We start from the raw sequence: 24746 nt of genomic DNA, 5'->3' as shown, positions 1-24746 counted from the left end.
AGTTCCTAAATTAAATGCATGTGGGTATGTGTGTATATAAGTAACATTTGAAATATATGCAATTTATATATTATATAGTATAAATCACATATATAAATATGTATATACATAATTTATAGTATATTATATAATAATATATAGTATATAGCATTTATGTATATTTATATATTATTACATATTTATAAATATATGATGCTGCTCCAGACTGAATTTATTACTCCCAAGGCGCTCACCACCCCAACTCTACCCTCAATGAATGCATCTATTCTATAGGTGACAACTCTTCTTCATTTAATTAAGTTAATTAGTAAACCTTACCAGTTTTACCCGCCAAACATACTTTTGATTCATTCTTTCCTTTTCACTCACCTTGTTGCTACTTTATTTGACATGGTGAAATCAATTTACTGAGTGTCTACTCTGTGCTAGGCAGGGTTCTGGAACCCAGGGATAATACTCTGTCCTTAAGTAGCTCATAGCGTACTAGAAAAGAAAGATATTCAAGAGAGTACATCTCCCTCCAGGGTGAAAGACGCATCAGCAGAAATTGCACACAACACACAGGCAGCCCCTAGAAGGGAGTGAGCAGCCCTGGCCCAGGGGGGTTGGGAGACCCCACCCACCCCAGAAGGGGCTGCCTTGAGGCCAAGTCTTGAAGGATGATGAGAAGGAGGCTGACAGGTGGGAAAGACTGAGTGGAGGCAGCAAAGGAGGGGAGGGTGTGCCAAGCAATAGATACCACGTGAGGCCATGAAACAAGCACTGTGAAATCCCACCACTTTCCTCCTGGACTACAGAAACAGCCACCAGCTAGTCTCAGTTCTCTCCCTTATTGAAAACCACCTGAACACTACTGACAAATAAGTCCTCCAAAAGCATAATTGCCCTTCTCAAGAGCCTATATTGTCATAAATTATCAAATTACACCCAAACTGCAGCCTCTTATTTCAAACCCTTATGAATGATCTGTTCCCACATTTCCTTATCTTCACTATTACTTACCCAACTCCCCTCAAAAATTTCTGATGCATCTGCTCCCTTGCTGACAGGAGATTCAACCCTACCTTACACCTTGTGAACCCATTCCCCAACGAAAGTCTAGCCATGCTTAGGACCCACTTCCTATGCCACCTATTCTTGGCCCTCTCTTACCTGCTCTAGCTGCCAAAACTGCTGGGAAATTGGGATCACAGACTCAGAATTTTATACAGAAAAAAACTTCAGCCCCATTTAGTCTATCTTCCCCATCTGTCCATAGTTACTCAAGTAGTGGGCTGTTCCTCCCTTCAGTCATTCAAGAGGTATTTGTTGGTTATCTATTATATGTAATTCTTCTCAAACTAAATGTTCTTTACGGACCTCATTTTCCCTTTCCCCTCCCTCCTCTCCACTGCCATCCTCCAAACCGTTTCTCCTCTTCCTGCATTCTATACAACACATGCCAAGATGGAAATTTCAGAAGCACCTTCTACTCTTTTCTCTCTCTTTACTCCCACATCCAATCGGTCACCCAGTATGTTAATTCTCTTCGGAAAATATATCTAAATATACTCTGCTCTAGTCCCCTGACCTTCACAATGTCCCCACTGAACCACTGCAGCAGCCACCTGATTGATCATCTCCCCTCTGTTCTCCCCACTGCTGTCAGAGAGGTCTTCTCAAAACAGGGGATCAAACATCTACCGAGGGCTCACTCACCTGCAGGTCCTGCGCTGGGCACGGGCAGTCTAAACAGGAACAAAAGTGTCTTTGACTTCCACCAAAAATGTGAGCATTTTGAGGATGGAAGCTTTGGCTAATTTAATTTTCTATTGCCAGCACCTAGACGATTACCCAGCACATCATCACTGATTGATAAATACTAGTTTGAAAGAATGAGTGAATGAATGGAAAGTTCTAAGTCTAAGTGGTCACTGAAGAAGAAGGAAACAAGATTTCTGTCTTGAAGAAGGCAAAATTAGCTGAGAAGTAAAGACTCAGACAGTAGGTATAATACAGGCAGGTAGTTTGATAAATGGCACAAAATCAGTTGGTGAAGAGTCAGACTTCTCATAGTTTTCACTATAGTAAAATAGCCAGGTGGAAGGTTGGGATGTAGCAGCTGCTTCTCTAAACTCATTCTACAAAGAAAGTCCATTTTCAAAAAGTCTTAAGGGAATAAGTTGACATGGTGGTTGCTAAAATTACTATGTGAGGACTATTATGTGAATCTCAACACTATCCCAGGAAAGTACAGGGGAATTAAGAATGAAAGGAGAGGAGATCTTAGGTTGTACTTGTGTAAAATACAGAACCAGTAAAAACGGCATGTTAAGGACTAAGATGTGGAACTTACCTGTTTCTGGCTTGTAGTCATTCCCCTCATTGACTCCTTCACATGGCTTGTTTAGGAGACGGCAAAAATCACCTTTCAGAAAATTCTCTACATTCAATGTGGTATCTCGGATTGGATCCTGGGATAAAAAAGACATTAGTGGAAATGCTGGTGAAATCTGAATCAAGTGTCTAGTTTAGTTAATAGTAATTTACAAAGGTTAATGTCATAATTTTGACAAATCTATCATGGCTACATGAGTTGTTAACGTTAGTGGAAACCAGAGGGAACTATCTTTGCAACATTTTTATAAATCTAAAATCAAGCCAAATTAAAAATGTATTAAAAATAAATCCAATTCTGGACTCTTATTTCCAAGACATACTGGGTAAGCAAGGGTCAGTCTGCGATTCAATCATGAGTGGTCAAACTGGAGGTCTCAGGGGGAAGGTGGTCCAAGGAATTTGTCTTTTAAAGTTCTCACCCTTTTCCCCCAAATCCTACCAGATTCCTGCCTCATTCCCATGCCTGGTCCAGACCCTGGACTCTCTCCCCTGCACAGATGCTCTTGTGGTCCTGTGTTTTATTTATATCGACATATTAATGCTTGCCTTTGCCAGCCTTTTCTCCGACCTCAGATCTTTGCACAGCACGAAAATACCTCCCACTCTGAGAATCACGCTGCCCTGCCTCCCTCCCCCTCTCTCTCTATTACATTACATCATCTCGTTTTAATGTCTTCCCAGCATTTAGCTCGATGTAAAATTACATCGTCCACTCACTTGTTCGCCTGATTAATATCTGCCTCCCCCTCTCTAGGCAGTAAGCTCCCTGGAAATAAGGACCTTGCCTGTCTTGTTCACTGCTGATCCAGGGCTCAAAACAGTACGTGGCACAGAGGAGAGATTTTTTAAAGTAATAAATAAATACACTTCCTGAGACAAAAGTTTCTGTTATGTACTTTCTATATCCTCTCCACCTCCTAGACCCACTGCAATAATGACTCAGAGAATTGTGGCAATGCTCCCTAAAATGATGTCTCATTCTCACATCCATCGGTTCATTAAAGAAGATGTTTCTTAAGCACCTGCCTGCTTAGTATAATGCAGAAATACATAGAACCAGAGTCTAGTCTGGGAAAGCCAAGCCACATGAAGGAAGAAACACCCCACTTACTTACAGTAATCTAGCACTTTTTAAGTTCCTATACGCTATAGAGTGGCTAACCTTGTAGAAACTGGCATTTGAAAGTTTCCAGAAAATCACTTCAAGAGCCCTAACGCAGTGATTAGAGAGAGAGGGTCCATTATATGTTCTCAAATTCTAAGGGGTCTGTGAAATACTGACTTCTTTTCCCAGCGAAATAAGACTTTTTTTATTTGAATGAAAAGAAACTACTCACAAACCTGCCTTTTATTTTATAAACACTTGTCTAAGTTTTAAGGATCAGACAAAATTGAAAGACTGGAATGACTAAGGCATGGCCCGCATTAAATTTAAATATTTCTAGTAGGCAGGTAAAAGGCGGCATCTCCATTCCCGGCTCTGCCTGCTGCTAGCTCAGCACCTGTGCACAGTGGGTATCGAATGAAAGAGCCATCCCAACCTCGTTCCCAGAGTAGACTGTTGCCCTGTCATGTGCTTCCCTTATTACCGACAGTTTACCATAATTATTTAATTTTCCACCTTCTCCTCATAAGCTCTGTAAACTCCATGAAGGTGAGTTCTGTTGATCTTATCCACCATTCTACACTCAGCACTTGGCACACACCTATCACATACTCCTCGCAAACATATGCTCAAAAATAACAGCTAAATGAGTGAATAACTGATGAATGACTATATTCTGGGGAAAGAGACATCTGGGATGGGGGCGCCGAGCAAGAAGTTTTAGACATATGCTGAATAGATACTAAGATGGGCTCTAGCAGCGAGGGACAAAAGGATTATCAGAGGCACATGATTAACTGCCACCTCCCCAAACCTCACAGATACTTTCTGAAATCCAATACAATGATTCTCATCTGTTTACCAGACTTGCTCTTAGAAATTCACTTTGCTAAAGTAACTCTCATTCTCAATTTTGAGAGTTGATCTAAAGTTATCATCTCTCATTTCTCTCCTAAAAATCCAGAAAAATTTGCATCAGTAGCCTTATATAGGACTCTTTAAAGGTTATCAATCCCTAAAATTAATCATTTCCATGCACCTTAAGCACCAGCTTTCCTGATCTAAATATCTTGAACACACCCAAGCTGTGGGTTCTGTGGTCTTATGAAAATGACTTTGCCAAACCTCACTATTAGCTGGAAAAGGTTACATTTAGAGAAAAGGGAGTACTCGTCCATTGCCACTACCAAAGCATTATCAGACCCACAAGTTTAAGTTACAACAGAAAGGGCATAATATTTTTGAGTACTTCCTACATGGAAGACATGCTAGTTCTTGCACATAAGATTGATGGATGTGAATTTTAAAGTCACAGACTCAATACTCAGATGTGTAGTCATGTGGCTGTATATGTACACGCATATAGATAGAGATAGAAATAGGTATATATGTGTATTCTGTGCTCTTTTATGTGATGGCCAGTCAGGTGTGGCCACAAGAGGAGACACAAGAGAGGCTCAGGGAAACCAAGATTATTATACTCACAGTTTCTAGAAACAGAAGGCATGGCACACCATGCAGGGCCACATGGGAGAGCACCAGCATCAGTTAGGAGGGGAGATCCTGGGCCACCGGCTTCACTGGAGTTTCCTCTGGAAATGCAAGGCGGAGCAGGGTAAACAGTTTAGGATGGCATAACTTAAATAATTTAGGCAGGCTCTAAACTATTGGAGTGGCCCCTAGTTGCCTACTACCTGGTCCTCGGATGATTAAGGAAGAGAAATATTGCCTCCTGAAGTGTACAGGCCAGATAGAGGAAGCATGGCTCAGGATTGGTTAGTTTGCATATTAAAGGCATGCTCCCTGCTGGGTCTTCTGCCATCTCTAAGAATTGGCTAGTCCCTGGAAGGGCAGTCTCTCCTCAGCCGGAAAAGTTTTTTAAGATGTCAAAACATCACAATATACCAAATTAAAAATATAAACACTACAATGTGTATATATATTTAAAGTGAGATAGACATGTGTATCTATGTGTGTGCATTTAAATTTCCGACTCATCCTTTAGCCTGCCTAGTCTTGAATCTTCTGGGCACATTATGGTGTGTTTGTCTTGGTTTTCCAGTCCAATTCTATGTGATTTCTCAGTCAGTTCACTCACATTCTGCTCAAACTCCCTCCCAAGTTTTCTCCGTCTCCCTTCCTCCCTGTAATCATGTCTGGTCCCCAGGGGCTCATGTCCTGACACTCCAAGTCAACAAATCAATCCAGTTTTCATTGACCTTCCACTTGTTGTTCAGCCCAAATGATTATTGCTAGGGAGAATGCAAACCAATTTAGTGCCAAGGGGAAGTGGGGCAAATTTTTAAAGAAAAATGCGATTTTCTATATAAACTATCCCAATTTTTTAACTTTAGTAACTTTTTTTTAAAAAAAAAAATAAACACTCTATGCACCCCTTTTCCCCACCAAAAAAAAAAAAAGATGCCTACTAGCTAACTTAATTGTAATTTCTGTCCTGGACTTCTAAAGGGTCCGTGGGTGAGATTTTAAGATTTATAAACCTCTCTTTTTCAAACTGAAGCCAACCCATTAATACTGTAAAATCAATTTAAAGGCATAGTAATCTGAATTTTTAAGGGACTAGGGATAGAATAATTTAGGATGAAATGGAATGAAAAATACCTGAGTGAAACACAAGAGTAAGGCTGTTGCTTTGAGGAATGCTGTGTTCCTGCACGCAAGTGCACCAAGTGACATGGAAAGTATATTTCTCACTAAGGAGAGTGATCAAACAAGTTTGGAAACACATGTATACGAAATTTGGGTTTTATTCAATTTCCCAAGTCGTCCAGGATCCAAAGGGGGCGAGAACATAAAAACGGAGACTTCCTAAGATCCTCCACTGGCTCTTGTTTCTTCGGTCTCCTCCGGGGTTAAATCAAAATTACTAGGACTCCCAATCGCACAACCTGAATCTGGCGCAGGCACTGGCCTCCACTCCCCCAGGGGGCGCTGCACAAGTGAAGCCGAGCACAGGAGCCCGGAAGTATTTCCGCTCCGGACTCATTTCCACTCCGCAAGCCGCGAGCGCTTCGCGTGACGTGTTTCCGGTTGGCCGAACTGTGCACGTGTGTCCCAAGAGGAGATAACGTCATCAGGAAGAGCTGAGAAGCCGGCAGTGCCGCCGCGGTGAAGGCGTCTCGCCGACAGCATGTCTCATTTACCGATGAAACTCCTGCGCAAGAAGATCGAGAAGCGGAACCTCAAACTGCGGCAGCGGAATCTAAAGCTACAGGGTGAGACCGCTGGGCTCGCGGCGTGCGTGGGGGCTGAGGGAGCCCATGCGTGCGCCGTGCGCGCTGTGCGACTGCGGGGCCGGGCGGCGCGGTTCCAGTGTCCCCAGGGCTCCAAGGTGGCGCAGGCACCTGTCCCGAGAGCACGTGTGCTTCTCCAGAGTGACCAGGCGGCCTGGGGCAGCCGCGAGTCGGGTCCTAGACCGCTCCGACCTTTCTGAGCATCAGTTTCTCCTGGCAGAGTTGGAGCGGGAGGTCTCTGGACTCCCTTCCCGACTTCCAGCAGTGCTTCCAGCTAAACCATCCTGTTCCCCTTCCACCCTCCCCGTTCTGCCTCACAGCCTTCAGGTCCCGCCGCATCCCCCCCCCTCACCCGTTTCAGTCAGACACGTGGAGCTTTCTCCTCTCCGTACACCCTCCATTCATAACATCTACATGTCTACATTTTTTCAAAACAAGCTCAGTTGTCACCCTTTTCACAGAGCTTTCCTGATACCACTGCCTTCTCCTACCCACCTCCAGTCTTGATCTCTCTTGACTCTGTACCGCTTCCTCATTTTCAGCTCTCGGTGTCTCTCCTGCACATGTCCAGCGGAAGGCTCTCTCGTGCCCTCTCTTCCCATCACTCCCAACTTTGGATTATAAATTCCTTAAGACCTTCTGTGTATTTGCATCCTCCACAAAGACTTATGTGAAAGGGTTTTTACCTGAATGTCACCTTTCTTACCTACCTCGTTTGCAGTCCTAACTTTCTGACAGTGAGTCAGAGCTCTTGATGATGTTTTGTTAACCTTTTTGGCTCTGGTATAGGATACAGATCTCCGAGGGCAATGGTGAAGGCATAATGCATTACCCCAGTTAGTGTTCAGCAGAGATTAATTGAAAGAAATCCTGGGGGACGGGGCACGGTTGTGGGTTTTAGGAATAATGTTTTTGAAGTTCCCTTATATGTCTGTTTCCAATAGAATAATACAGCATTACTAACTACTTCTTGGTAAAGATAATTAAAAGAAGGTGTTTACCTTTTCTATATGTAAACAGAGAAGCTTTTGTAAAGACGTTCTCAGGCATTTATATGTGATAAGTTTTGACAAATAAGTGGTTTCATCAACAGAATTTTCAGTTCACTGCTGTCTCGGAAAATTGAGGTTGAATACTTTGAATTTATGTTTATATGAGAAGCAGTAGTGTGAATAAGATGTAAGTCTTTTTTAATATATCAGTTAATCATATGTTTATCAAACACCTAATTTTAAAATGTTTGTTTTGTAACTGCCATTGTGTAGTCCCATCTGTTTAAATATTTAACCTCATTGGAGTTTTCCTGTCCCAGACTCTTAACTACTTAAGGACAGAGATGTCGTTTTATGAAGTTAAAAGATCAACGCAGCTTTCCCTTTTCCAGCATTTTTCCTTAAAGGAAATTTAGTTGTTCTGCAATAGAACACCATAAAAGTGCAAGTGGTTTTAATAATAAATGTGAAGGAGAAGCGAAAGCTAAATCATTTCAGTCCTGGAAGCTTTGGGATTTCTCCTGTGGGATTTCAGTGTTTCTGCTTAAACCTCTTCTTTGTCACAATGTGTGTTCTGTTTTTAAACAGCGGCCTCGGATGTGAGCCTCTCGGAAACTCAAAATGGAGATGTGTCTGAAGACACACTGGGAGGGGGAAAAGTAAAAAAGGCCCTCAAACAGTCTGTGAAGGCGGGCTTGTCAGAAGCCCAAAATGGAGCTCTGTCTAAAACAATGGAAGGTGGAAAAGTTAAGAAATCACTGAAGCAGTCTGTGAAGGTGGGCTTGTCAGAAGCCCAAAATGGAGATCTGTCTAACGAAACAGTAGAAGATGAAAACGTTAAAAAATCCCCCAGGAAGTCTGCCATATTAACCAATGGGGGAGCAGCAACACAGCCTCCTAATTCGGAATCGAAGAAGAAGAAGAAGAAGAAAAAGAGAAAAATGGCAGATGATGCTGGGCCTGGTAGGTACCTCATTTTCTTTGCACTCAAGCCGTTCACATGTTCACATAGTGTTTCACGGTTGTCACTCCCCCTTCCCTGTGTTATTGTGTCCACGTGGCAGCTGGGAATCCCCTGCACTCACTGTGTACCGGGGACTCGCCAGAGCGCTAAAGGAGCCATTTGGGAGGGGGAGGCTTTTAACTGTCCTCAGAGTGCCCAGCCCTGCATCAGGTGCTTACATTCCCTAACAACCTTGAAGGAAACCTCACGCTTACATAAGAGTCTTCTTAGAATTCTAGAAATTTGCTTTGCTTTTTTGGCAGTTAGCTGGGCTTTTTATGATAGAACACATTCTGTGGCATAGTATTCTAGGTTTACCTACTTGCGAACAGAGTTGTGGAGTTACTGACACGGAAGAAATCGGGGCTGGTAGTAGAATCCGTCTCCTTGGGCCTTTGTGTATCATGTTGTAGGACTTTGCATTAGTGATTCTTTTCATGTACTTTTTTGCTCTGTTCCTTTTTTCCTACCATAAATTCCTCTAACTGAAGGGAGACTTAGTGATAATTTGGATATGCAAAAGTGTATAAAATAGCAGGAAACTTCTGAATAAATGGAACATGAGTTTCCAAATGAGTAGAATGGCCACGATAGTTTTGGCAGAGGAGAGAAAGTCTGTTTTCTTTTGGAGGAGGACTGGATTTGAATGAGCGTGGGCGACAGCAGCCATTTTGATTGAGATATCAGCAAGCAGAGATTTCAAGGGAGGCTAAAACAGGTGTCAGCAGAGTCTTCAGCCTCCTGCCTGTTTTTGTAGATAAAGCTTTACTGGAACACTGCAGTGCCCATTTGCTTACTTGGTCTCTGTGGTGACAGAGAACATATGGCTCACAAAACCTGAAATGTTTGCTCTGACCTTTTATAGTAAAAGTTTGCCAACACCTGGGTTAGAATGTCCTATTCATGTATCTCATCTGAAATAAAATTTCATTGAGAAGGAGCTTTGAACTTTTCCAAACATGCATGGCTTTCTTCATGCTGCCAACAGACTGATAACATTTATAGGTTATAAGAAACTGCTTAAGCAAAAATAGAGGAAAGCATGAGGATTAGACATTACAGTTTTTATTTAGAGTGATTGTAGTGCCTTAGAGCTCTCATTCTGAGTGTGCCTAAGGGAGTGACGATGTGTCTCCTCTCAGCATCGAGGTGCAGGGCTGGGAGTTTTAACCCTATTGCTAAACTGCAAGAACCGTTTTAAGGAAGACAAGTGATAAGCCACAGGACCAGCCGGTGATATCCATGGCCTTTGAACATGTGGGTCCTACAGACCTGACCGTTTCCCAGAGGGTGGTAGTCAGGTCCAAGAAAGAGGCCAGTCCCGGGCTACAGAGTCCTGAGTTGTGGTCTAGGTCAGTTCTCTTCTAACTAGTGTCACTATTGCCATCCATTTATAAAAGCCCAGCGTGGTAGTTAACCCGTTTGACCCAGAGTAGAACATTGAAGAGTGTGGTGCGAGATAAGACTGGAAAGAGAGTTTAGGACCACATTATGAAAGTCGTGAATGTAGAGGCAACAAGCCAGGAGGCTTACCTTTCCTGCCCTCACCACTTACTACATTCAAGGAACAGGCCAGTTTCTGTCACCCAGCCAAGTGGATTGTTGCCCACCCTTTGTAGTCTCTCTCTAGTCACATGAACAGTCTTTGCTATTTCTGTTCATCTTTAAAACAAAATTAGCTTTTATAGAAAATTTATGTTTAATGGCATAGGAGGAAAAATCTGTGTTTGTTATGAGGTTTTAAAGAATCTATACAGTCACATGTCAGTTAACTATGGGGGTACATTCTGAGAAATGCATTGTTAGGAGATTTCACCATTGTACAAGCATCATAGAGTACACTTAGACAAACCTAGATGCCGATAGCCTACTGCACACATGGGCTCTGTGGCACTAATCTTATGGGACATCTGTTGTGTCTGGTCCGTCGTTGACCGAAATGTCATTATGCGGCATGTGTCTGTATTAATCACGTGCTTTTTTTGTCTCAGTGAAATGTGTAGAACTCGGTGTAATTAGTATGCTTAAATTGTTCAGCTCAAGTTTTTAAATATTTCTTGGTCACTTAAGATGGTATAATACATTAAGAAGCCTAAAAATTGTTTTCTTGACAAATCTGCATGTCCCCATGGGTTTTGAAATATAAACAAATCTTTAATCATAAAAACGAGACATTCTTAGCAAGCTTTTGAAATTATGCCTCTTGGTCTTATGCATCTTTTATTTTGTGATCTCATATGATGCTTTGGTTTTAAGAAATGGGGCCAGCCCGGTGGCACAGCAGTTAAATTCACATGTTCCGCTTCTCCGGCCCAGGGTTCACCGGTTCGGATCCCGGGTGCAGACGTGGTACCGCTTGGCAAAAAGCCATGCTGTGGTAGGCGTGCCACGTATAAAGTAGAGGAAGATGGGCATGGATGTTAGCTCAGGGCCAGTCTTCCTCAGCAAAAAGAGGAGGATTGTCAGTAGTTAGCTCAGGGCTAATCAACCTCAAAAAAAAATTAAGAAAAAATTTTGGGGGGGTGTTTTGTCCTTTAAAACCAAGATACCAAAAAAGCAAAAACTGAAGACAAAGAGGAATCTGAAGAAGGTGCCCAGGCTCCTGAAGAAACAGAAAACAGTGTGGAGAAGCCAGATGATGGAGAACATGACAGTGAAGTGCCCAGCCTGCCCCTGGGACTGACAGGTAACTTCTGGAAAGTTTTCCAGATCTTAAAAATGTCATGCCTCTCTGGATTGCGGTATTTGAAGGTTCACTTGTGACTGTTTATCTTCCTCATTGTATGCCTGAGTTCTTGTTGTTTGTTTCTCTATTTTTTTCCTTTCCTTCATTCGTAACACTAAATATTTTGCTATGTACACAAACAACTTCTGGGATCCTTTGTTCCTTCGGTTTGTCATTTTCTGGATCTCATCCCATACCGTAGTAGGAGAATCATTGGCGCAGGAGTCTGGAGCCCAGAGGTTTAGTACTGGCTCAGTTACTGATAAGGAAGAAGGATGAGATTAACATTATTGAGGGCCTGTGCTGGGTTGACCTCTTTTGGCCTTTGGCTCTTTGTCTGTAAAGTCAAGAGTTTAGGCTAGCATGAGTTGCTCCTAACCAGAGATGTCCAGGAGTTACTTGAGTGGTTTGGTTTGAGATTTTTGTTAAAATGTTGAGACCCAGCACCAGACGTGCTCGATCAGAATGGCAAAGGCTCTGGCAGTGGTTCTCAGCCAGGGCAGTTTTGCCTCCCAGGTGGGGTGACCAGCTCATCCCAGTTTGCCCAGGACTTGACCAGTTTTAACATTGAAGGTCCTGCATCCCATAAATCCCACCTCTGTCCCAGGTGGCCTGTGAGGATTGGCCACATCTTTTGGTTGTCAGAACTGGGGGCAGGCTACTGGCATTTAGTGGGTGGAGGTCAGGGATGTTGCAGAACATCCCATAATGCGTAGGACAGCCTCTCACAACAGAGAATTATCCAGCCCACGATGTCCATAGTGCCCAGGTTGGCAAGACCTGGGTTATAGCCAGGGCGTGTGTGGGCTGGGGAGCTCACGGGTCATTCTGATGCCTTCACCTGCTGCAGGTCCACAGCACGCTTGCTGTGTGGGTTCACTCCAACAGTCTGTGTCTGTACCTGACTCTTCTCAGTTGTCTCTTTAGAGTTAAATTAACAACTCTTTCGATTGACTTCAAATTCAGTTGTTATTATACTAAATGTTTTCACTTTTTATTTCAGATTTCTTAAACATTTCGTTTTTCTCTGAACTCTCTCCCAACCCCGCCAGCCTTGCCATTTTCATTTCATACAAGTTCCTTCATTGTACGTCCTCTCCGCCCCTTCTTATTTTGTCACAGTTTAGGCTCTGGGCTATAAGGTACACCGCTGTCAGCGGTGGAGAAACTTCAGAAGTGTAGGGTCGTCGTCTTTATATATAGAAATGGTTGGGGATTTGGCTTTTCTGACTGGAGGAAGCTCTTCTAAGCTTGACTCCAACCCAGTGATGCCTTTAGTCAGCAAAACTAACTTAGGCAATTATAGCAGTATTAACTGTTAAAAAAAGGGGGAAACTCGCTAATGGTAAACTGTCTTCCGTTTAGGAGCCTTCGAGGATACTTCATTTGCTTCTCTGACTAGTCTTGTCAATGAGAACACTCTAAAGGCAATAAAAGAAATGGGCTTTACAAACATGACCGAGATTCAGCATAAAAGCATCAGACCGCTTCTGGAAGGCAGGTATGATCCACATTGATGTTTGGGCTTTAATCTGTTTTCAGTGCCAGTAGTTCAGAAAGGAAATAGCAGTATGTTCGGTTGGTTTTGCACTGTGTGTTGGCTTATGTATCCAACCTGCTTTAAAGACTTATTTGCTGATGTCTGAAGAAAAGCGTTCCCTTCTGTTGTATGGCATGTTTCTTATTTCTGAGTTGGGTATTTGACGCAGGTGATTGCTTTCAGCGATGGAGAAGGTGGGGACTTGGTCTTTTGTTGTTCATGTTCTGGCGTTGATGCCCAAACCATATGCGGTAGTGACATGGTAGGTATTCAGTACATGACTTGTTGAATGAGTAGACTAAGTGTCTCTGACCTTTCCTGTCTTAATCCTTAGGGATCTTCTAGCAGCTGCAAAAACAGGCAGTGGCAAAACCCTGGCATTTCTCATCCCTGCAGTTGAACTCATTGTTAAGTTGAAGTTCATGCCCAGAAATGGTAAGTCTGTGATCCACTGTCTTTGCCGTACCTCACTAGAGTTATTGGAGCGGGTACGCGCTCTTGGTGATAACTGCAGGCTGACTTTCACCACGTGTCATTGTTGCCTTTGTAGGAACAGGAGTCCTTATTCTCTCACCTACGAGGGAGCTGGCCATGCAGACTTTTGGTGTTCTTAAGGAGCTAATGACGCACCATATCCATACATATGGGTTAATAATGGGGGGCAGTAACAGATCTGCTGAAGCGCAGAAACTAGCTAATGGGATCAACATTATTGTGGCCACACCAGGCCGTCTCCTGGACCACATGCAGGTAAGAGAACACTGTTATGTAGTCCCTGTCTTACTGTCTTGTGTGAAACCTCAACCTGACAGCTAACAGTTTTTCTTTGTCTTGTTAGAATACCCCAGGGTTTATGTATAAAAACCTGCAGTGTCTGGTTATTGATGAGGCTGACCGTATCTTGGATGTTGGGTTTGAAGAGGAATTAAAGCAAATTATTAAACTTCTGCCAAGTAAGTAGGTGGCATCTGCATGTGGTTTGCAAAGTAGTTGGAAGTAGGTGAGGGTTCTTCCTATATGAAAACTGTTTATACCAGAATTCTAACATAGCCAAGTGAACTTATGCCAATCACCCTTAGAGGTAGTCTGCAATGCAAGCATCAAACTTACTAGTAACTTGTTACACTGGTTTTGCCATTTTAGAGGTTAGAATGCAAGTTACACAGTCCTTACACGTCATTCCAGTCCACATCCGCAACCCCATCTTCCTTTCCTTACCTCATTCTAGCGTCTCCCAGGTGGCAGTAGACTTGTGGCCTTCTGTGTTGTATTTGAGTTGTACATATCTTGGTTATAGTACTTGCAACATTGTAAGCTGCTTCTATCTATAATAAGGCCATAATATCATTCATTGGAGAGTTTGTTTTTTGATGCTTTGTTGAGGTGTAATTGACATAATCTGTACATATTTTAAGTAAACAATTTAAGTTTTGCCAAGTTTATGCCTGTGAAGCCGTCACCACAATCAAACAGTGAGCATCTCCGTAACCCTCAAGCTTCTTTGTGCACATTTGTGATCCCTCCCTCTCACCTTCAGTAAGAACAGCCCTCACCTGCTTCCAACGATTGCTCACACACGTCTGCCTCCCAGGTGGCGTTGATCTGCCTTCTGTCACTGCAGATCAGTGTGTGTTTTCTAGAGATTTGTATGCATGGAATCATACAGTATAAATTTGTCTGCTCAGCAAATTCTTTTGCAAGTCATCCATGCTGTTTATATGTATCAGTAGTTCTTTATTCCTCAGTTGCATTCCATCGTATAAATGTACCACAACTTGTTTATCCATTCACCTGTTGATGGATGATTGTGCTGTTTACGGGTTTTGGTTATTACAAATAAAGGTGCTGTGAACATTCATCTACAACTCTTACCATGGGCATACATTTCCTTTTTTCTTGGGTGACTACCTAGGAGTGGAGTGTTTGGTGTATGTTTAGCTTGTGCCATTTTGCTTTCTCATCAGCAGTGTATGAGAGTTCCATTTCCTCCTTTTAAGTCTTGAAATTGGGTGGAGTTAACCCCCACCTTTGTTCTTTTTCAGATTGTTTTGGCTATTCTTGTTCTTTGCATTTCTGTATAAATTTTAGAGTCAGTTTATCAATTTCTACCCCCTAAAAAATCTGGTATCTTGGTTGGGATTGTATTGAATATAGATCATTGGTGGAAGGCAATACTGAGTCATTCAAACCCACGAATAAGGTATACCTCCATTTATTAGCTCCTTAATTTCTCTCAGCAGTGTTTTAGAGTTTTCAGTATACAGGTTTTTTCACATCTTTTGTCAGATTTATCCCTAAGTATTTTATTAAAATTTTAAATTGTTCATTGCTTGTATATACAAATACAGTTAATTTTTTAATTTTGACCTTTTATCTGGCAAGATAATTATTACTATACTCAATGGGATTGTTCAGTATGACCTTCCAGATGAAGCTAGCCTTTGGATTTTCTACCTAGGCAAACATACCACCTACATGTAAAAAAATAAAATTCTTCACTTAATTCTTTTCTTGCCTGACTGCACTGGCCAGCATCTCCAGTACAATACTGAATAGAAATGGTGAGAGAAGACATCTTTGTCTTCTTCCTGATCTTAAGGGGAAGGCATTCAATCTTTCACCATTAAGTAGGATGTTTGCCATAGATTTTTTGTAGCTGCACTTTATCATATTGAGCATGATCCCTTCTGTTCCTAGTTTGCTGAGATTTTTTAATCAGAAATAAATGTTAAATTTTGTCAAATGCTTTTTCCGTGTCCTTTGAAACTGTCAGATGTTACTTCTTTAGTTTGTTAATATGGTAAATTATATTGGTTAACTTTCAAATGTTGAACCAACCCTGCATTCCTGGAAAAACCCCACTTGGTTATGATGCATTATCCTTTTTTGTATATTGAGTCAATGTGCTGAAATTTTGCATCTATGCTTATGAACTGTTGTTGGGTTTGGGGATCAGGGTAGTGACTGGCTTCAAAGCATGAGTCAGGAAGTAGACTCTCTTCAGTGTCCTGCAGAGTTTCTGAAGAATTGGTAATATTTCTTCCTTAAATGTTCGATAGACTTCACCAGAGGAGGCCATTGGGGCTGGAGTTTTCTTTACGTGAAGATTTTGGGTACAATTTCTTTAATAGATAGAAGCTGTCCACGTTTTCTCTTTCTGTTGAGTGGCCTTTAGCAGTTTATCTGTCAGGGAAATTGTCCTCCGTCTAAGTTGTCAAGGTTGTGGACAGAGATGTTCATGATGTTCTCCTCTTAATGTCTATAGTGCTGTCATGTCCCCGTTGTTCAGAGTTCTACTTGGAGCATTTGTAGGTGTGAAGCAATTCTGAAGATTCCCTGAAAGATTTGTGTTACCTTTATTTGCATCTGTTTCAGCACGCAGACAGACCATGCTCTTTTCTGCCACACAAACTCGAAAAGTTGAAGACCTGGCGAGGATTTCTTTGAAAAAGGAGCCATTGTATGTTGGTGTTGATGATGATAAAGCTAATGCAACAGTAGATGGTCTTGAGCAGGTAATTTGTGTCAATATCTTAGTTTTTAAGGATCTTCCTTGGTGTTTCCTTGTAACTGTTTGGAGGATCATCCAAAAAGCAGATGGATTAATGAACTTTTAATTCGAATATAGTAAACTTGGTATTGGGTCTGTGGCTCTTTGATGTAAAGTATCTTGAACTCTGAATAATTTGGTCGGCTCTCTTTACTCTCTCTCTCAATATGGCTTGCCACGTGGGAGGTTATTAATCACTACCAATTGTAGATGCAGTAAAAAAAATTTGTTTATTAATCTCTTGCTTGAAGACACAAAGTGAGTTAGAAGATGGAGAGACTGGTTTCACCCACGTAGCTTTAGAAGATTGGAAATGAGATGACAAGGATCTAACTAGGTTGATTAAAAATAGAACTTTAAAGGGGCTGGCCCTGTGGCCCAGTGGTTAACGTTCTGTGTGCTCCAGTTCAGCGGCCCGGGTTCACGGGTTCAGATCCCAGGTGGGGACCTACACTGCTCGTCAGCCATGCTGTGGAGGCATTCCACATACAAAATAGTAGAAGATTGGCAGAGATGTTAGCTCAGGGTGAATCTTCCTCACAAAAAAAAAAAAAAATAGAACTTTAAGATTGACTCTTTTGTTGAATAAAATATTTTCCTGTAACAGTTTAGCTTAAAAACCTTTCATTTGTTGTCTAATTTTTAAAAATATATTCACCCATCCTTGTTACCTTGTTTGGGACGGTGCACTTAAGCTGTGGTTATTTGAGATCTTGCTGTTAAAAACCTTTTAAAAAAAATGAATCATTGATATGCCTTGAGAGTTCTAATTAATAGAGGTGTTAATATATTATGGTTGGAAGAACTGTTGATAACCAGGAATCTCAGAAATGTGAAACGTATTTAGTATCCAGTGTTCGCAGCCAGTAAAAGGAATTGAAAGAGCTGAGATTAGTCTTATGTTAGGAACGCTTGTTAGAATGAAGGCAGTAGTTTTGTTGTAGGTAAGGCATAACAGTGTGGGTACAATACTTACCTTCTGTGCTCGCCGTAAAATTATGTTGGTTCATGAAGCTGCAAATGTCCATTTGCTTATTCCGTATCTCCTCGTTTGAACCACTTCTAGGGGTACGTTGTTTGTCCCTCTGAGAAGAGGTTCCTCCTGCTCTTTACATTCCTTAAGAAGAACCGGAAGAAGAAACTAATGGTCTTCTTTTCTTCCTGTAAGTCTGTGAAATACCACTACGAATTGCTGAACTACATCGATTTGCCTGTCTTGGCCATTCATGTAAGTGATCACGATGAGTTTATTGAAAATCGGCTATGCTTATGAAGTTATAGAGATGGTGGAGTTTAAGGTATTGCTCTCTCCTCTAAACATACTTCCAAGTAGTTTGCTCAGCATTGGGTGATTGATCCTATGTGGAGGGAGCTTTGCTCGGTGTGGAGGGGTGAGGACCACACAGGAGTAAGAGACGCCGTCCACTTGGGGAAATAGGACATAGGCCAGAGAGTGCACTTGAAAGAAAGCAGGTTAACAACACCACAGTCTGGGCGTCTACATCTGGCCTCCCGGACACAGCCTCCAGTCTCCAGTTCTGATGGATGTTGTGATTGGATTCTAGGGAAAGCAGAAGCAAAACAAGCGGACCACCACCTTCTTCCAGTTCTGCAATGCGGATTCAGGGATATTGCTGTGCACAGACGTGGCAGCTAGAGGGCTGGATATTCCTGAAGTCGACTGGATTGTGCAGTATGACCCTCCAGATGACCCCAAGGTAACGGGCATCCTTGGGGTTTCTCCAGAGTGGCTCTCATTAAGGACTGTGCTTAGTCTCCGCGCTCCCTGAGGAACGGCACATTTCACATTCAGAGGTGTCTCCCTTGGTCGTTCAGTCATGTTTTATTGTGCAGCCATTGCCATGTTTCTCTGCTGCTGATAATATTTAGGGCGTTTGCAGGACTCACAACGGGTGTGCACAGAGATGTGAGAGGCGTCAGTGGGACTTCAGTTAGGAACATTCCAGGCTTGGAATGATGTGTTAGGAGCAGTAGGTGTCAGAAGGAAATACAGTTTGCTTACAGAGATAGGTAAGATTCTGTAGCATATGTGGTAAAATAAGTTACATTAAGTATTTTAAACAAACAATAGATTATGTAAATTATCAGCCAGCATTTAAACACGTTTCACAAAGCCGTTTTGAAGATGAAGCACACTTAGTAGTCATTTTATCAGATCACAGAGTTAATGTGAGTATCGTGTCCAGCTTTCCTTCAGCCTCGGTCACTGCCCTGTTACCTTTTGGGGATGGTGCAAGCGGAAGGAATGATGGGCCAGCTTTGGGGAACGTGGTGATGGTCTGTGTGGCACAGCTCTGGAGGCCCAGCACCATCTCATCCAGATGTGCTGACACACACTGTCCACTACCGTGCAAGTCCCAGGAATGCAGCCTGCCACAGGTTCTGTGGAGGTCCGTGTGTAACTCAGGTTTTCTCTCTTCACCAAAGGAATATATTCATCGTGTGGGCAGAACAGCCAGAGGCCTAAACGGAAGAGGGCATGCCTTGCTCATTTTGCGCCCCGAAGAGTTGGGTTTCCTTCGTTACTTGAAGCAATCCAAGGTAAAGATCTTTGCTTGGAAAATCTTCAGTTGGGAGCAGATTGCTCTTGTTGGGCCTCATTTGCTAGTGCAGACAGCAGTAAGCAGCATTTCTAGATGTGTCCAAGGAGTCATGAGCCACTGCAGTGCTAGGAGAACAATGGTTACAGTGCATAGTTAAGCAAATGAGGTTTTCCGTGGGTCCAGCCGAGGAAATGTGAGCAGGAAGAACTCCCCGCACAGCTCAGCCCTGGAGCTCTGCATTGCTCAGCAGTGCGTCTCGTGTACCCAGGCTCCCCTCTCCCAGCCGTCCAGCCCTGTTTGAGACCTCCTCTCCTTCTAAGCTCCCTCACACCTGATCATCTCCAGCTCCTGCTCCCCTTCCTCCATCTTCTCCACGTGTCTCCATCCTGGTGTCTTTCCCTCTCACCTCACCGCAAGCTGTGGGGTCGCCCTTCACTCCCACCTCTTCCTCTACCTCCTGGCCCTCGTTCGACAGCTCTGTGCTTTACCATCACTCTCTCCCTGGCAGTTAGCTCTTTACCATCTCAAGTCTCACTAAAAAAAGAGCTTCAAGGCTAAACCCATTCTCCTACCACCACCTCCAGGGTGGCTACTGCCTCTTGCCTTTCTTCAGTCTGACTTTTGAGAAGTGCTTTGTATCTTCTCCGTTTGCTTTCCCCTCCCCCTGATCTCCAGCCCCCCTCATCTGACTTTGACCTCCTCCTGTCCACCAAGTCTGAGTTCATTAGAGTCCAGTGGCCTCTTTTTTGCTAGATCTTATAAACACTTGTCAGGCCTTCTTTTTTCTGACATGTGCCTCCTCTTTGGCCCCCCTGGCACAGTCTTGCCAAGTAGATTTTCCTCCACTGTGCAGCTAGGTACATTTCCCCAAAGTTGCCCTACAGCCTTTGCACGTTTTCTCTAGAATGCCCTTTTCCTGGTTCTCTGGATTGCTCTGGTTTCAGCTAGCTGTTACCTCTTCTGGGAAGCCAGCTCTGATCTCCTGCCCTCCCTCGTGTTCCCACAGCACAAGGGCTCATCGAGTTGTCGTCTTATCACTTACCTGTGTCCCCGGCAAGACTGCACGCTTTCTGAGGGTGGGCCCAGGACGTGGGCTGCATCCCCCCAACCCCCAGCACGCAGCACAGGTCGGGCACTTTCCAGTTATCTAAGAAGTGAAGACTGCTTTCCTTCCTGTAGGAGTTTTTGGCCACAAACCCCAGTCAAGTCACAGGGCAGTGTGGTGTTAGGGCAGCTCTCTTGACATGGAAGGAAGGACTAGTGGTCCTTCTGACTGGAAGCTGTAGCCTACTTAACCATGTCGCATCTGTAGAGATCCTTATTGAGAGTAAAAGGCTTCTGAACGTCGATGCCCCCTGGTTTACTAATCTTCCTGCTTTTATTTTCTAGGTTCCATTAAGTGAGTTTGAGTTTTCCTGGTCCAAAATTTCTGACATTCAGTCTCAGGTATGCTCTTCGCCCAGCCTCGGCTTCGTCCCAGCACTGACCGTGTAGTGTCTCAGCAGTGGCCATTGTCCTCCACATCTCCTTTTTCATAAAATGAGAAATTTGGACTGTGTGATCTTTTAGGTTTCTTGCTGTGCTGGTTACTGCATTCCTGTACTCTCTACTTTGTTCTCGTCCATAACGTCCAAGAACTTTGTCTTACTGCAGCTTGATTGCATATATTACAAAGCTTAGAGCAAGTGTTTTTTACAGGATGGTTTTGTTCTAATATGTACGCAATCTGCTTTCTTATTTTATTAAAACCAATCTGTCTTTCCATTTCAGCTTGAAAAATTGATTGAAAAGAACTACTTCCTTCATAAGTCAGCCCAGGAAGCATACAAGTCGTACATTCGAGCATACGATTCCCACTCTCTGAAACAGATCTTTAATGTGAATAACTTAAATTTGCCTCAGGTTGCTCTGTCATTTGGTTTCAAGGTGCCTCCTTTTGTTGATCTGAGTATCCTTTTCTTTGTTGTTATGAATTGATCCGGAACCTAGGGGACAAGAGCTTGATGGAGAAGCATTGGGGCTTAGTTCCTGGGTTATTTTGTGCTCTGGCTGAAGACTGGGGGCCCAGGTGTTCGTCCTGGTCCCCGTCTGCTTGTCTGCACTAGCACAGAGTAGGCAGGGATTAATTATCCGAGTGGGGATTGCAGAAGGAATGACTTCGGCCTTAAAGAAAACCAAGGAATTTGACTGGCAAACAGTGGGAGCCAGAGGAAGTCGTAGATTCCGGAGAGAGGCATGGAGGGTAAAATTGCAGGGTTCCATGGTTAGGAGGCTTCACTGTACGGGGGGTGTGGAGGAACGGGATGTCCTGACGCTGGAGAGAACACGGGGCCTCCCGAAGTTTTTATCCTCACACGGCCAGTGATGGACGGACTTCATACAAGGAGGGTGCAAGATCAGCAAAAGAAAATAAAATTTAAGTGCTGCCTAAGGTAAAATGCAAAGGGAATACTTCCAGTTGTTTCTGTTGCAGTTTATAATGTGTGCTTTATTACCGCATTTTCAACAGAAGCAGCTGAACCAGCTGAAGTGAGGCCTGTTGGTTAACACCCCGGCGGTACCTCCTAAGGGGACTGGAGGACCAAATCTGGGTCACCATCCCCAGTGTACGCGTCGCGGAAATGTCTGTTGTGATGAATACATGTTGACTCCTGTGAAAGGAGGAACAGCTCCTTGGCTGGGTAAAGCATTCCTGAATCACCTCCGAGCAGAGGTGAAAGTCATTTGTTTTGACACGGGGTATTTTTTCTTATGTTCCTGTAAACTTGCAGATTTCCTTCTGAAGTCCTTATAAATAACTGTCTTCAGTTTCATTGTGTGGAGAGAAGAATGAATATGACTGTTACACTGGGCTTAAAATCAGACCTGCTAATTTTAGTTCACGGTTACGTGGCCACTCCTGATTTTCTGGAAATTTGCTGCCCAGGCCCGAGTGTGCACGTTTTCGTAGTTCAGGGAGAGGTTGTGGTAGAGGGACAGCAGTGCGCATGCTGGTCTGTTCTCTCATAGATGTCGCATTGGAGTTCATTATCTGTGTGTTGCTTCATTTCCTTAACGGTCACCTTTAGACGTGAACAGCAACGAAGGCAAGCTTAAAAAGAGGGGAGGCGGTGGCGGATTCGGCTACCAGAAAACCAGGAAAGTCGAGAAATCCAAAATCTTCAAGCACATCAGCAGGAAATCGTCGGACAGCAGGCAGTTCTCTCACTGAGGACGCCCTGGCCTGCCTTCCTTCGTGTCCTGAAATGCAGTGCTGTCCTGCTCTCTGCAAGGAGTGTCTGTAACCAGGCTTTGGACCATTCTCACAAGGGCGGAAGTGGACTTGGGTTGCAAGCACGAAGTGCTGTCGTTCCCACAGCTCTCTTTTCTCTTGGGAATACAAAACGGAGCTCACCTTTTCTTGATTGCTCAGCGGTAAAGCAAGGGATCTTTTTGGTCTTTGTTATGATGATAGGGTATTTTTAAGTTTAATCCCCCCCCCCATTTGTCACTGTTTTAGTGTAATTATGTTGTGCCTTTCCTTCCTGGTGTCTGAAGTCTTGTGGCGTGCATTCCTGTACCAGCCTGCTGTAAAAGGCTGATGACCTAGCATGCTGGTGGCAATGCCGAAAACTGTCTTGGTTTACTCTTTGCTTTTGGCTGTTTCTCAGACCTTAACAGTGGTTCTTGACCCCTGCTGCAAATGGTGCCATCCCACAGTGCAGCGAGCTCCGGGGGACGCCTAAGAAGCCACCTTGGGCTAAAGTGGCATCGGTTTTTATATACCCCATATTTTAAAACCATGAGCATTTCTCAACTTTTTTTGACATCAAGAAATGTGGGTTATTTGTCATAGTTTGAATCAAGCGCCCCTAGCAGTCCTAACATTTGAGAGGGGTCAGAATCGGATGTATTGAGCCTCATTTATACCAATATAGGCGTAATATTCTGTTTTTTATTCGGTAACTTGGCAGAGACTTTAAAAAAGAGTAGTCACAAAGAGTGGTGATGCTCCTCGTTTGAATTTGTCTCCAGTGGTTTGGACTGGGCGAGCCCTCCTAACTGCAGTTATTCGAAGGCGGGGCCGACTGTCAGCAGACTCAAGGCCCGGCCAGCGGACAGTGCTGAGCGCACACAATGCTCTTACCTTTTTGGGAAAAATTATTTCTTCCAGATCCATGAAGCAAAAATAGATTCACAGTGAAAACCGGAAATGAATGGAGGTTACAAAGAGACGGTTTAGTCAGATGGGTTTTTTGTTATAGGAGCTCTTAATTTCTAGTATGTTTCACAGTTTGCTTTATTTCTAGTGTATTTTATAACTACAAAGTGGTTATAACATTTTGTAGCAATTCAAAACCAAAGTACTAGCATTGTTTTGCTGTTGTGCCAGTTCATATTCATAGACTCCTAAGTACGCTGAGAACATCAAATTAGAGGAAAGAGGGTGATAAATAGCATTTCAGTCGGAAAAGAAAAGAACGATATTCTGCCCCTGGGCGTGACCACTGTCACCTAGGTGGACCTGTCCTAGGTTTCAGACCTCAGCTGCCGCGTTCCTCGTGCTTAATTACTGTTTCTCTGTCTAGTAACTTGGTTTTCTTTTTTGTTTCAGAAATAATCATGTTTCAAAAAATAGACTAAAGCAAAAGGAAGAATATTTAATCACTGAACAGAAATAAATACTGTGGATATTTTGGTTTTAACTTTCCAGTGTTTTGTATACATTTTTAATTTTTTTATCCAATGAATTCATCCTCTGCCCACAATTTGTAACCAGCTTGTTTCATAACATGTCGTTTTCCTGTCATTAAACAGTTAAACCAGGTTTGTATTTCATTGATTGCTGTGCTTTGCTGACCTTGCTTAGTCAGCCTGGATTTGGGTTCTGGGTACCTGCTTGTGCCCGGCTGGCGCCCTCTGTCTCAGCATATCCAGTGACCCTGTTTGTCTTCCATGGTTGACCTCCACCATGTAATGCAGTCTCCAGAGATGCTGAGAAAAGTATATAAACAGAGGGTAGAAAGACTGTTCCTCTTAGACTAACGGCTTCTTTCAGGTACTTGCTGAGTTCTGTGGAATATTCTGCTGCAGGATGGTCCGGACTAGGGACATTCAGACAACCAGATGACCAACCTGGCCAGATTGAGCTGTGAGGGAGCCAGTTACTAGAATCAGATACAAGGTCGGGGCAGCACCGTCTGTAAGGTTCATTTGTACAAGGAGAAGGGATCATTAGGTTCCTGTGCCAAAAACACAGCTCTGGTGGCATGTGTTAGGCCATAAGCTTGCCACAGGGGATTATGTGGCTTCAACTAGGAAGGTTTGGCAGCATGGACTGGGAGCCAAGCAGATCACTACATGCAAATAGGACCCTTCGGGTCTCCTGGGCTGCAAGTGACAAGTCATCGTTGTATCTAAATTTATTTTTGTCTTAACTAGACAGATTAGTGTAAGTAAAGCTGAATTCAAGATGTCAAAATTAAAGGATAGTAAAAATGAGTGGTCGCGAACAGAATGCCTGGATTTAAATTCCAGCTGTGCCTCATATATTTCTGGGCCTGTTAAATGAGTAAAACAAAGGAATAAAACCTCCTTCCTAAGGTGGTGAGGATTGAATGAGCTAACATGTGGAGCGCTTAGGAGCGTCCTGGC

General features: G+C 43.3%; 1 protein-coding gene and 1 long non-coding RNA gene across 2 annotated transcripts in view; one reads left to right on the top strand and one right to left on the bottom strand.

Annotated features, from left to right (window-relative positions):
- The window catches only part of LOC123285048 (uncharacterized), a 99393-nt gene extending 96938 nt beyond the window's left edge, over positions 1-2455 (bottom strand). Inside the window, exon 1 of the long non-coding RNA XR_011503079.1 lies at positions 2336-2455. This is a non-coding gene — a long non-coding RNA (uncharacterized lncRNA). The remainder of the gene's footprint in view (positions 1-2335) is intronic.
- Positions 2456-6523: 4068 nt separating this feature from the next.
- Positions 6524-23930, top strand: LOC106841820 (ATP-dependent RNA helicase DDX18). The gene is made up of 14 exons (XM_044769070.2): positions 6524-6720; positions 8319-8693; positions 11279-11419; positions 12824-12959; positions 13333-13433; positions 13549-13748; positions 13837-13951; positions 16374-16513; positions 17615-17776; positions 18114-18266; positions 18997-19110; positions 20502-20558; positions 20883-21060; positions 22181-23930. The coding sequence occupies exons 1-14, from the start codon at positions 6636-6638 to the stop codon at positions 22321-22323; spliced, it is 2100 nt and encodes a 699-aa protein (XP_044625005.1). The 5' UTR covers positions 6524-6635; the 3' UTR covers positions 22324-23930.
- Positions 23931-24746: the final 816 nt, after the last annotated feature.

Source organism: Equus asinus, chromosome 4 (genome assembly GCF_041296235.1).
Source record: "Equus asinus isolate D_3611 breed Donkey chromosome 4, EquAss-T2T_v2, whole genome shotgun sequence".
Lineage (NCBI taxonomy): Eukaryota > Metazoa > Chordata > Mammalia > Perissodactyla > Equidae > Equus > Equus asinus.
Note: the sequence above shows the minus strand (reverse complement) of the source record. Positions and strands in the feature narration are given on the sequence as shown.

Excerpts from the sequence above, each read along its gene's own strand:
- LOC106841820 (XM_044769070.2), top strand. The coding sequence starts at position 6,636 with ATGTCTCATTTACCGATGAAACTCCTGCGCAAGAAGATCGAGAAGCGG. Across the intron at positions 13,434-13,548 it reads GAAGTTCATGCCCAGAAATG|GAACAGGAGTCCTTATTCTC; the intron begins GTAAGTCTGTGA and ends TTGCCTTTGTAG. Across the intron at positions 13,749-13,836 it reads GTCTCCTGGACCACATGCAG|AATACCCCAGGGTTTATGTA; the intron begins GTAAGAGAACAC and ends TTGTCTTGTTAG.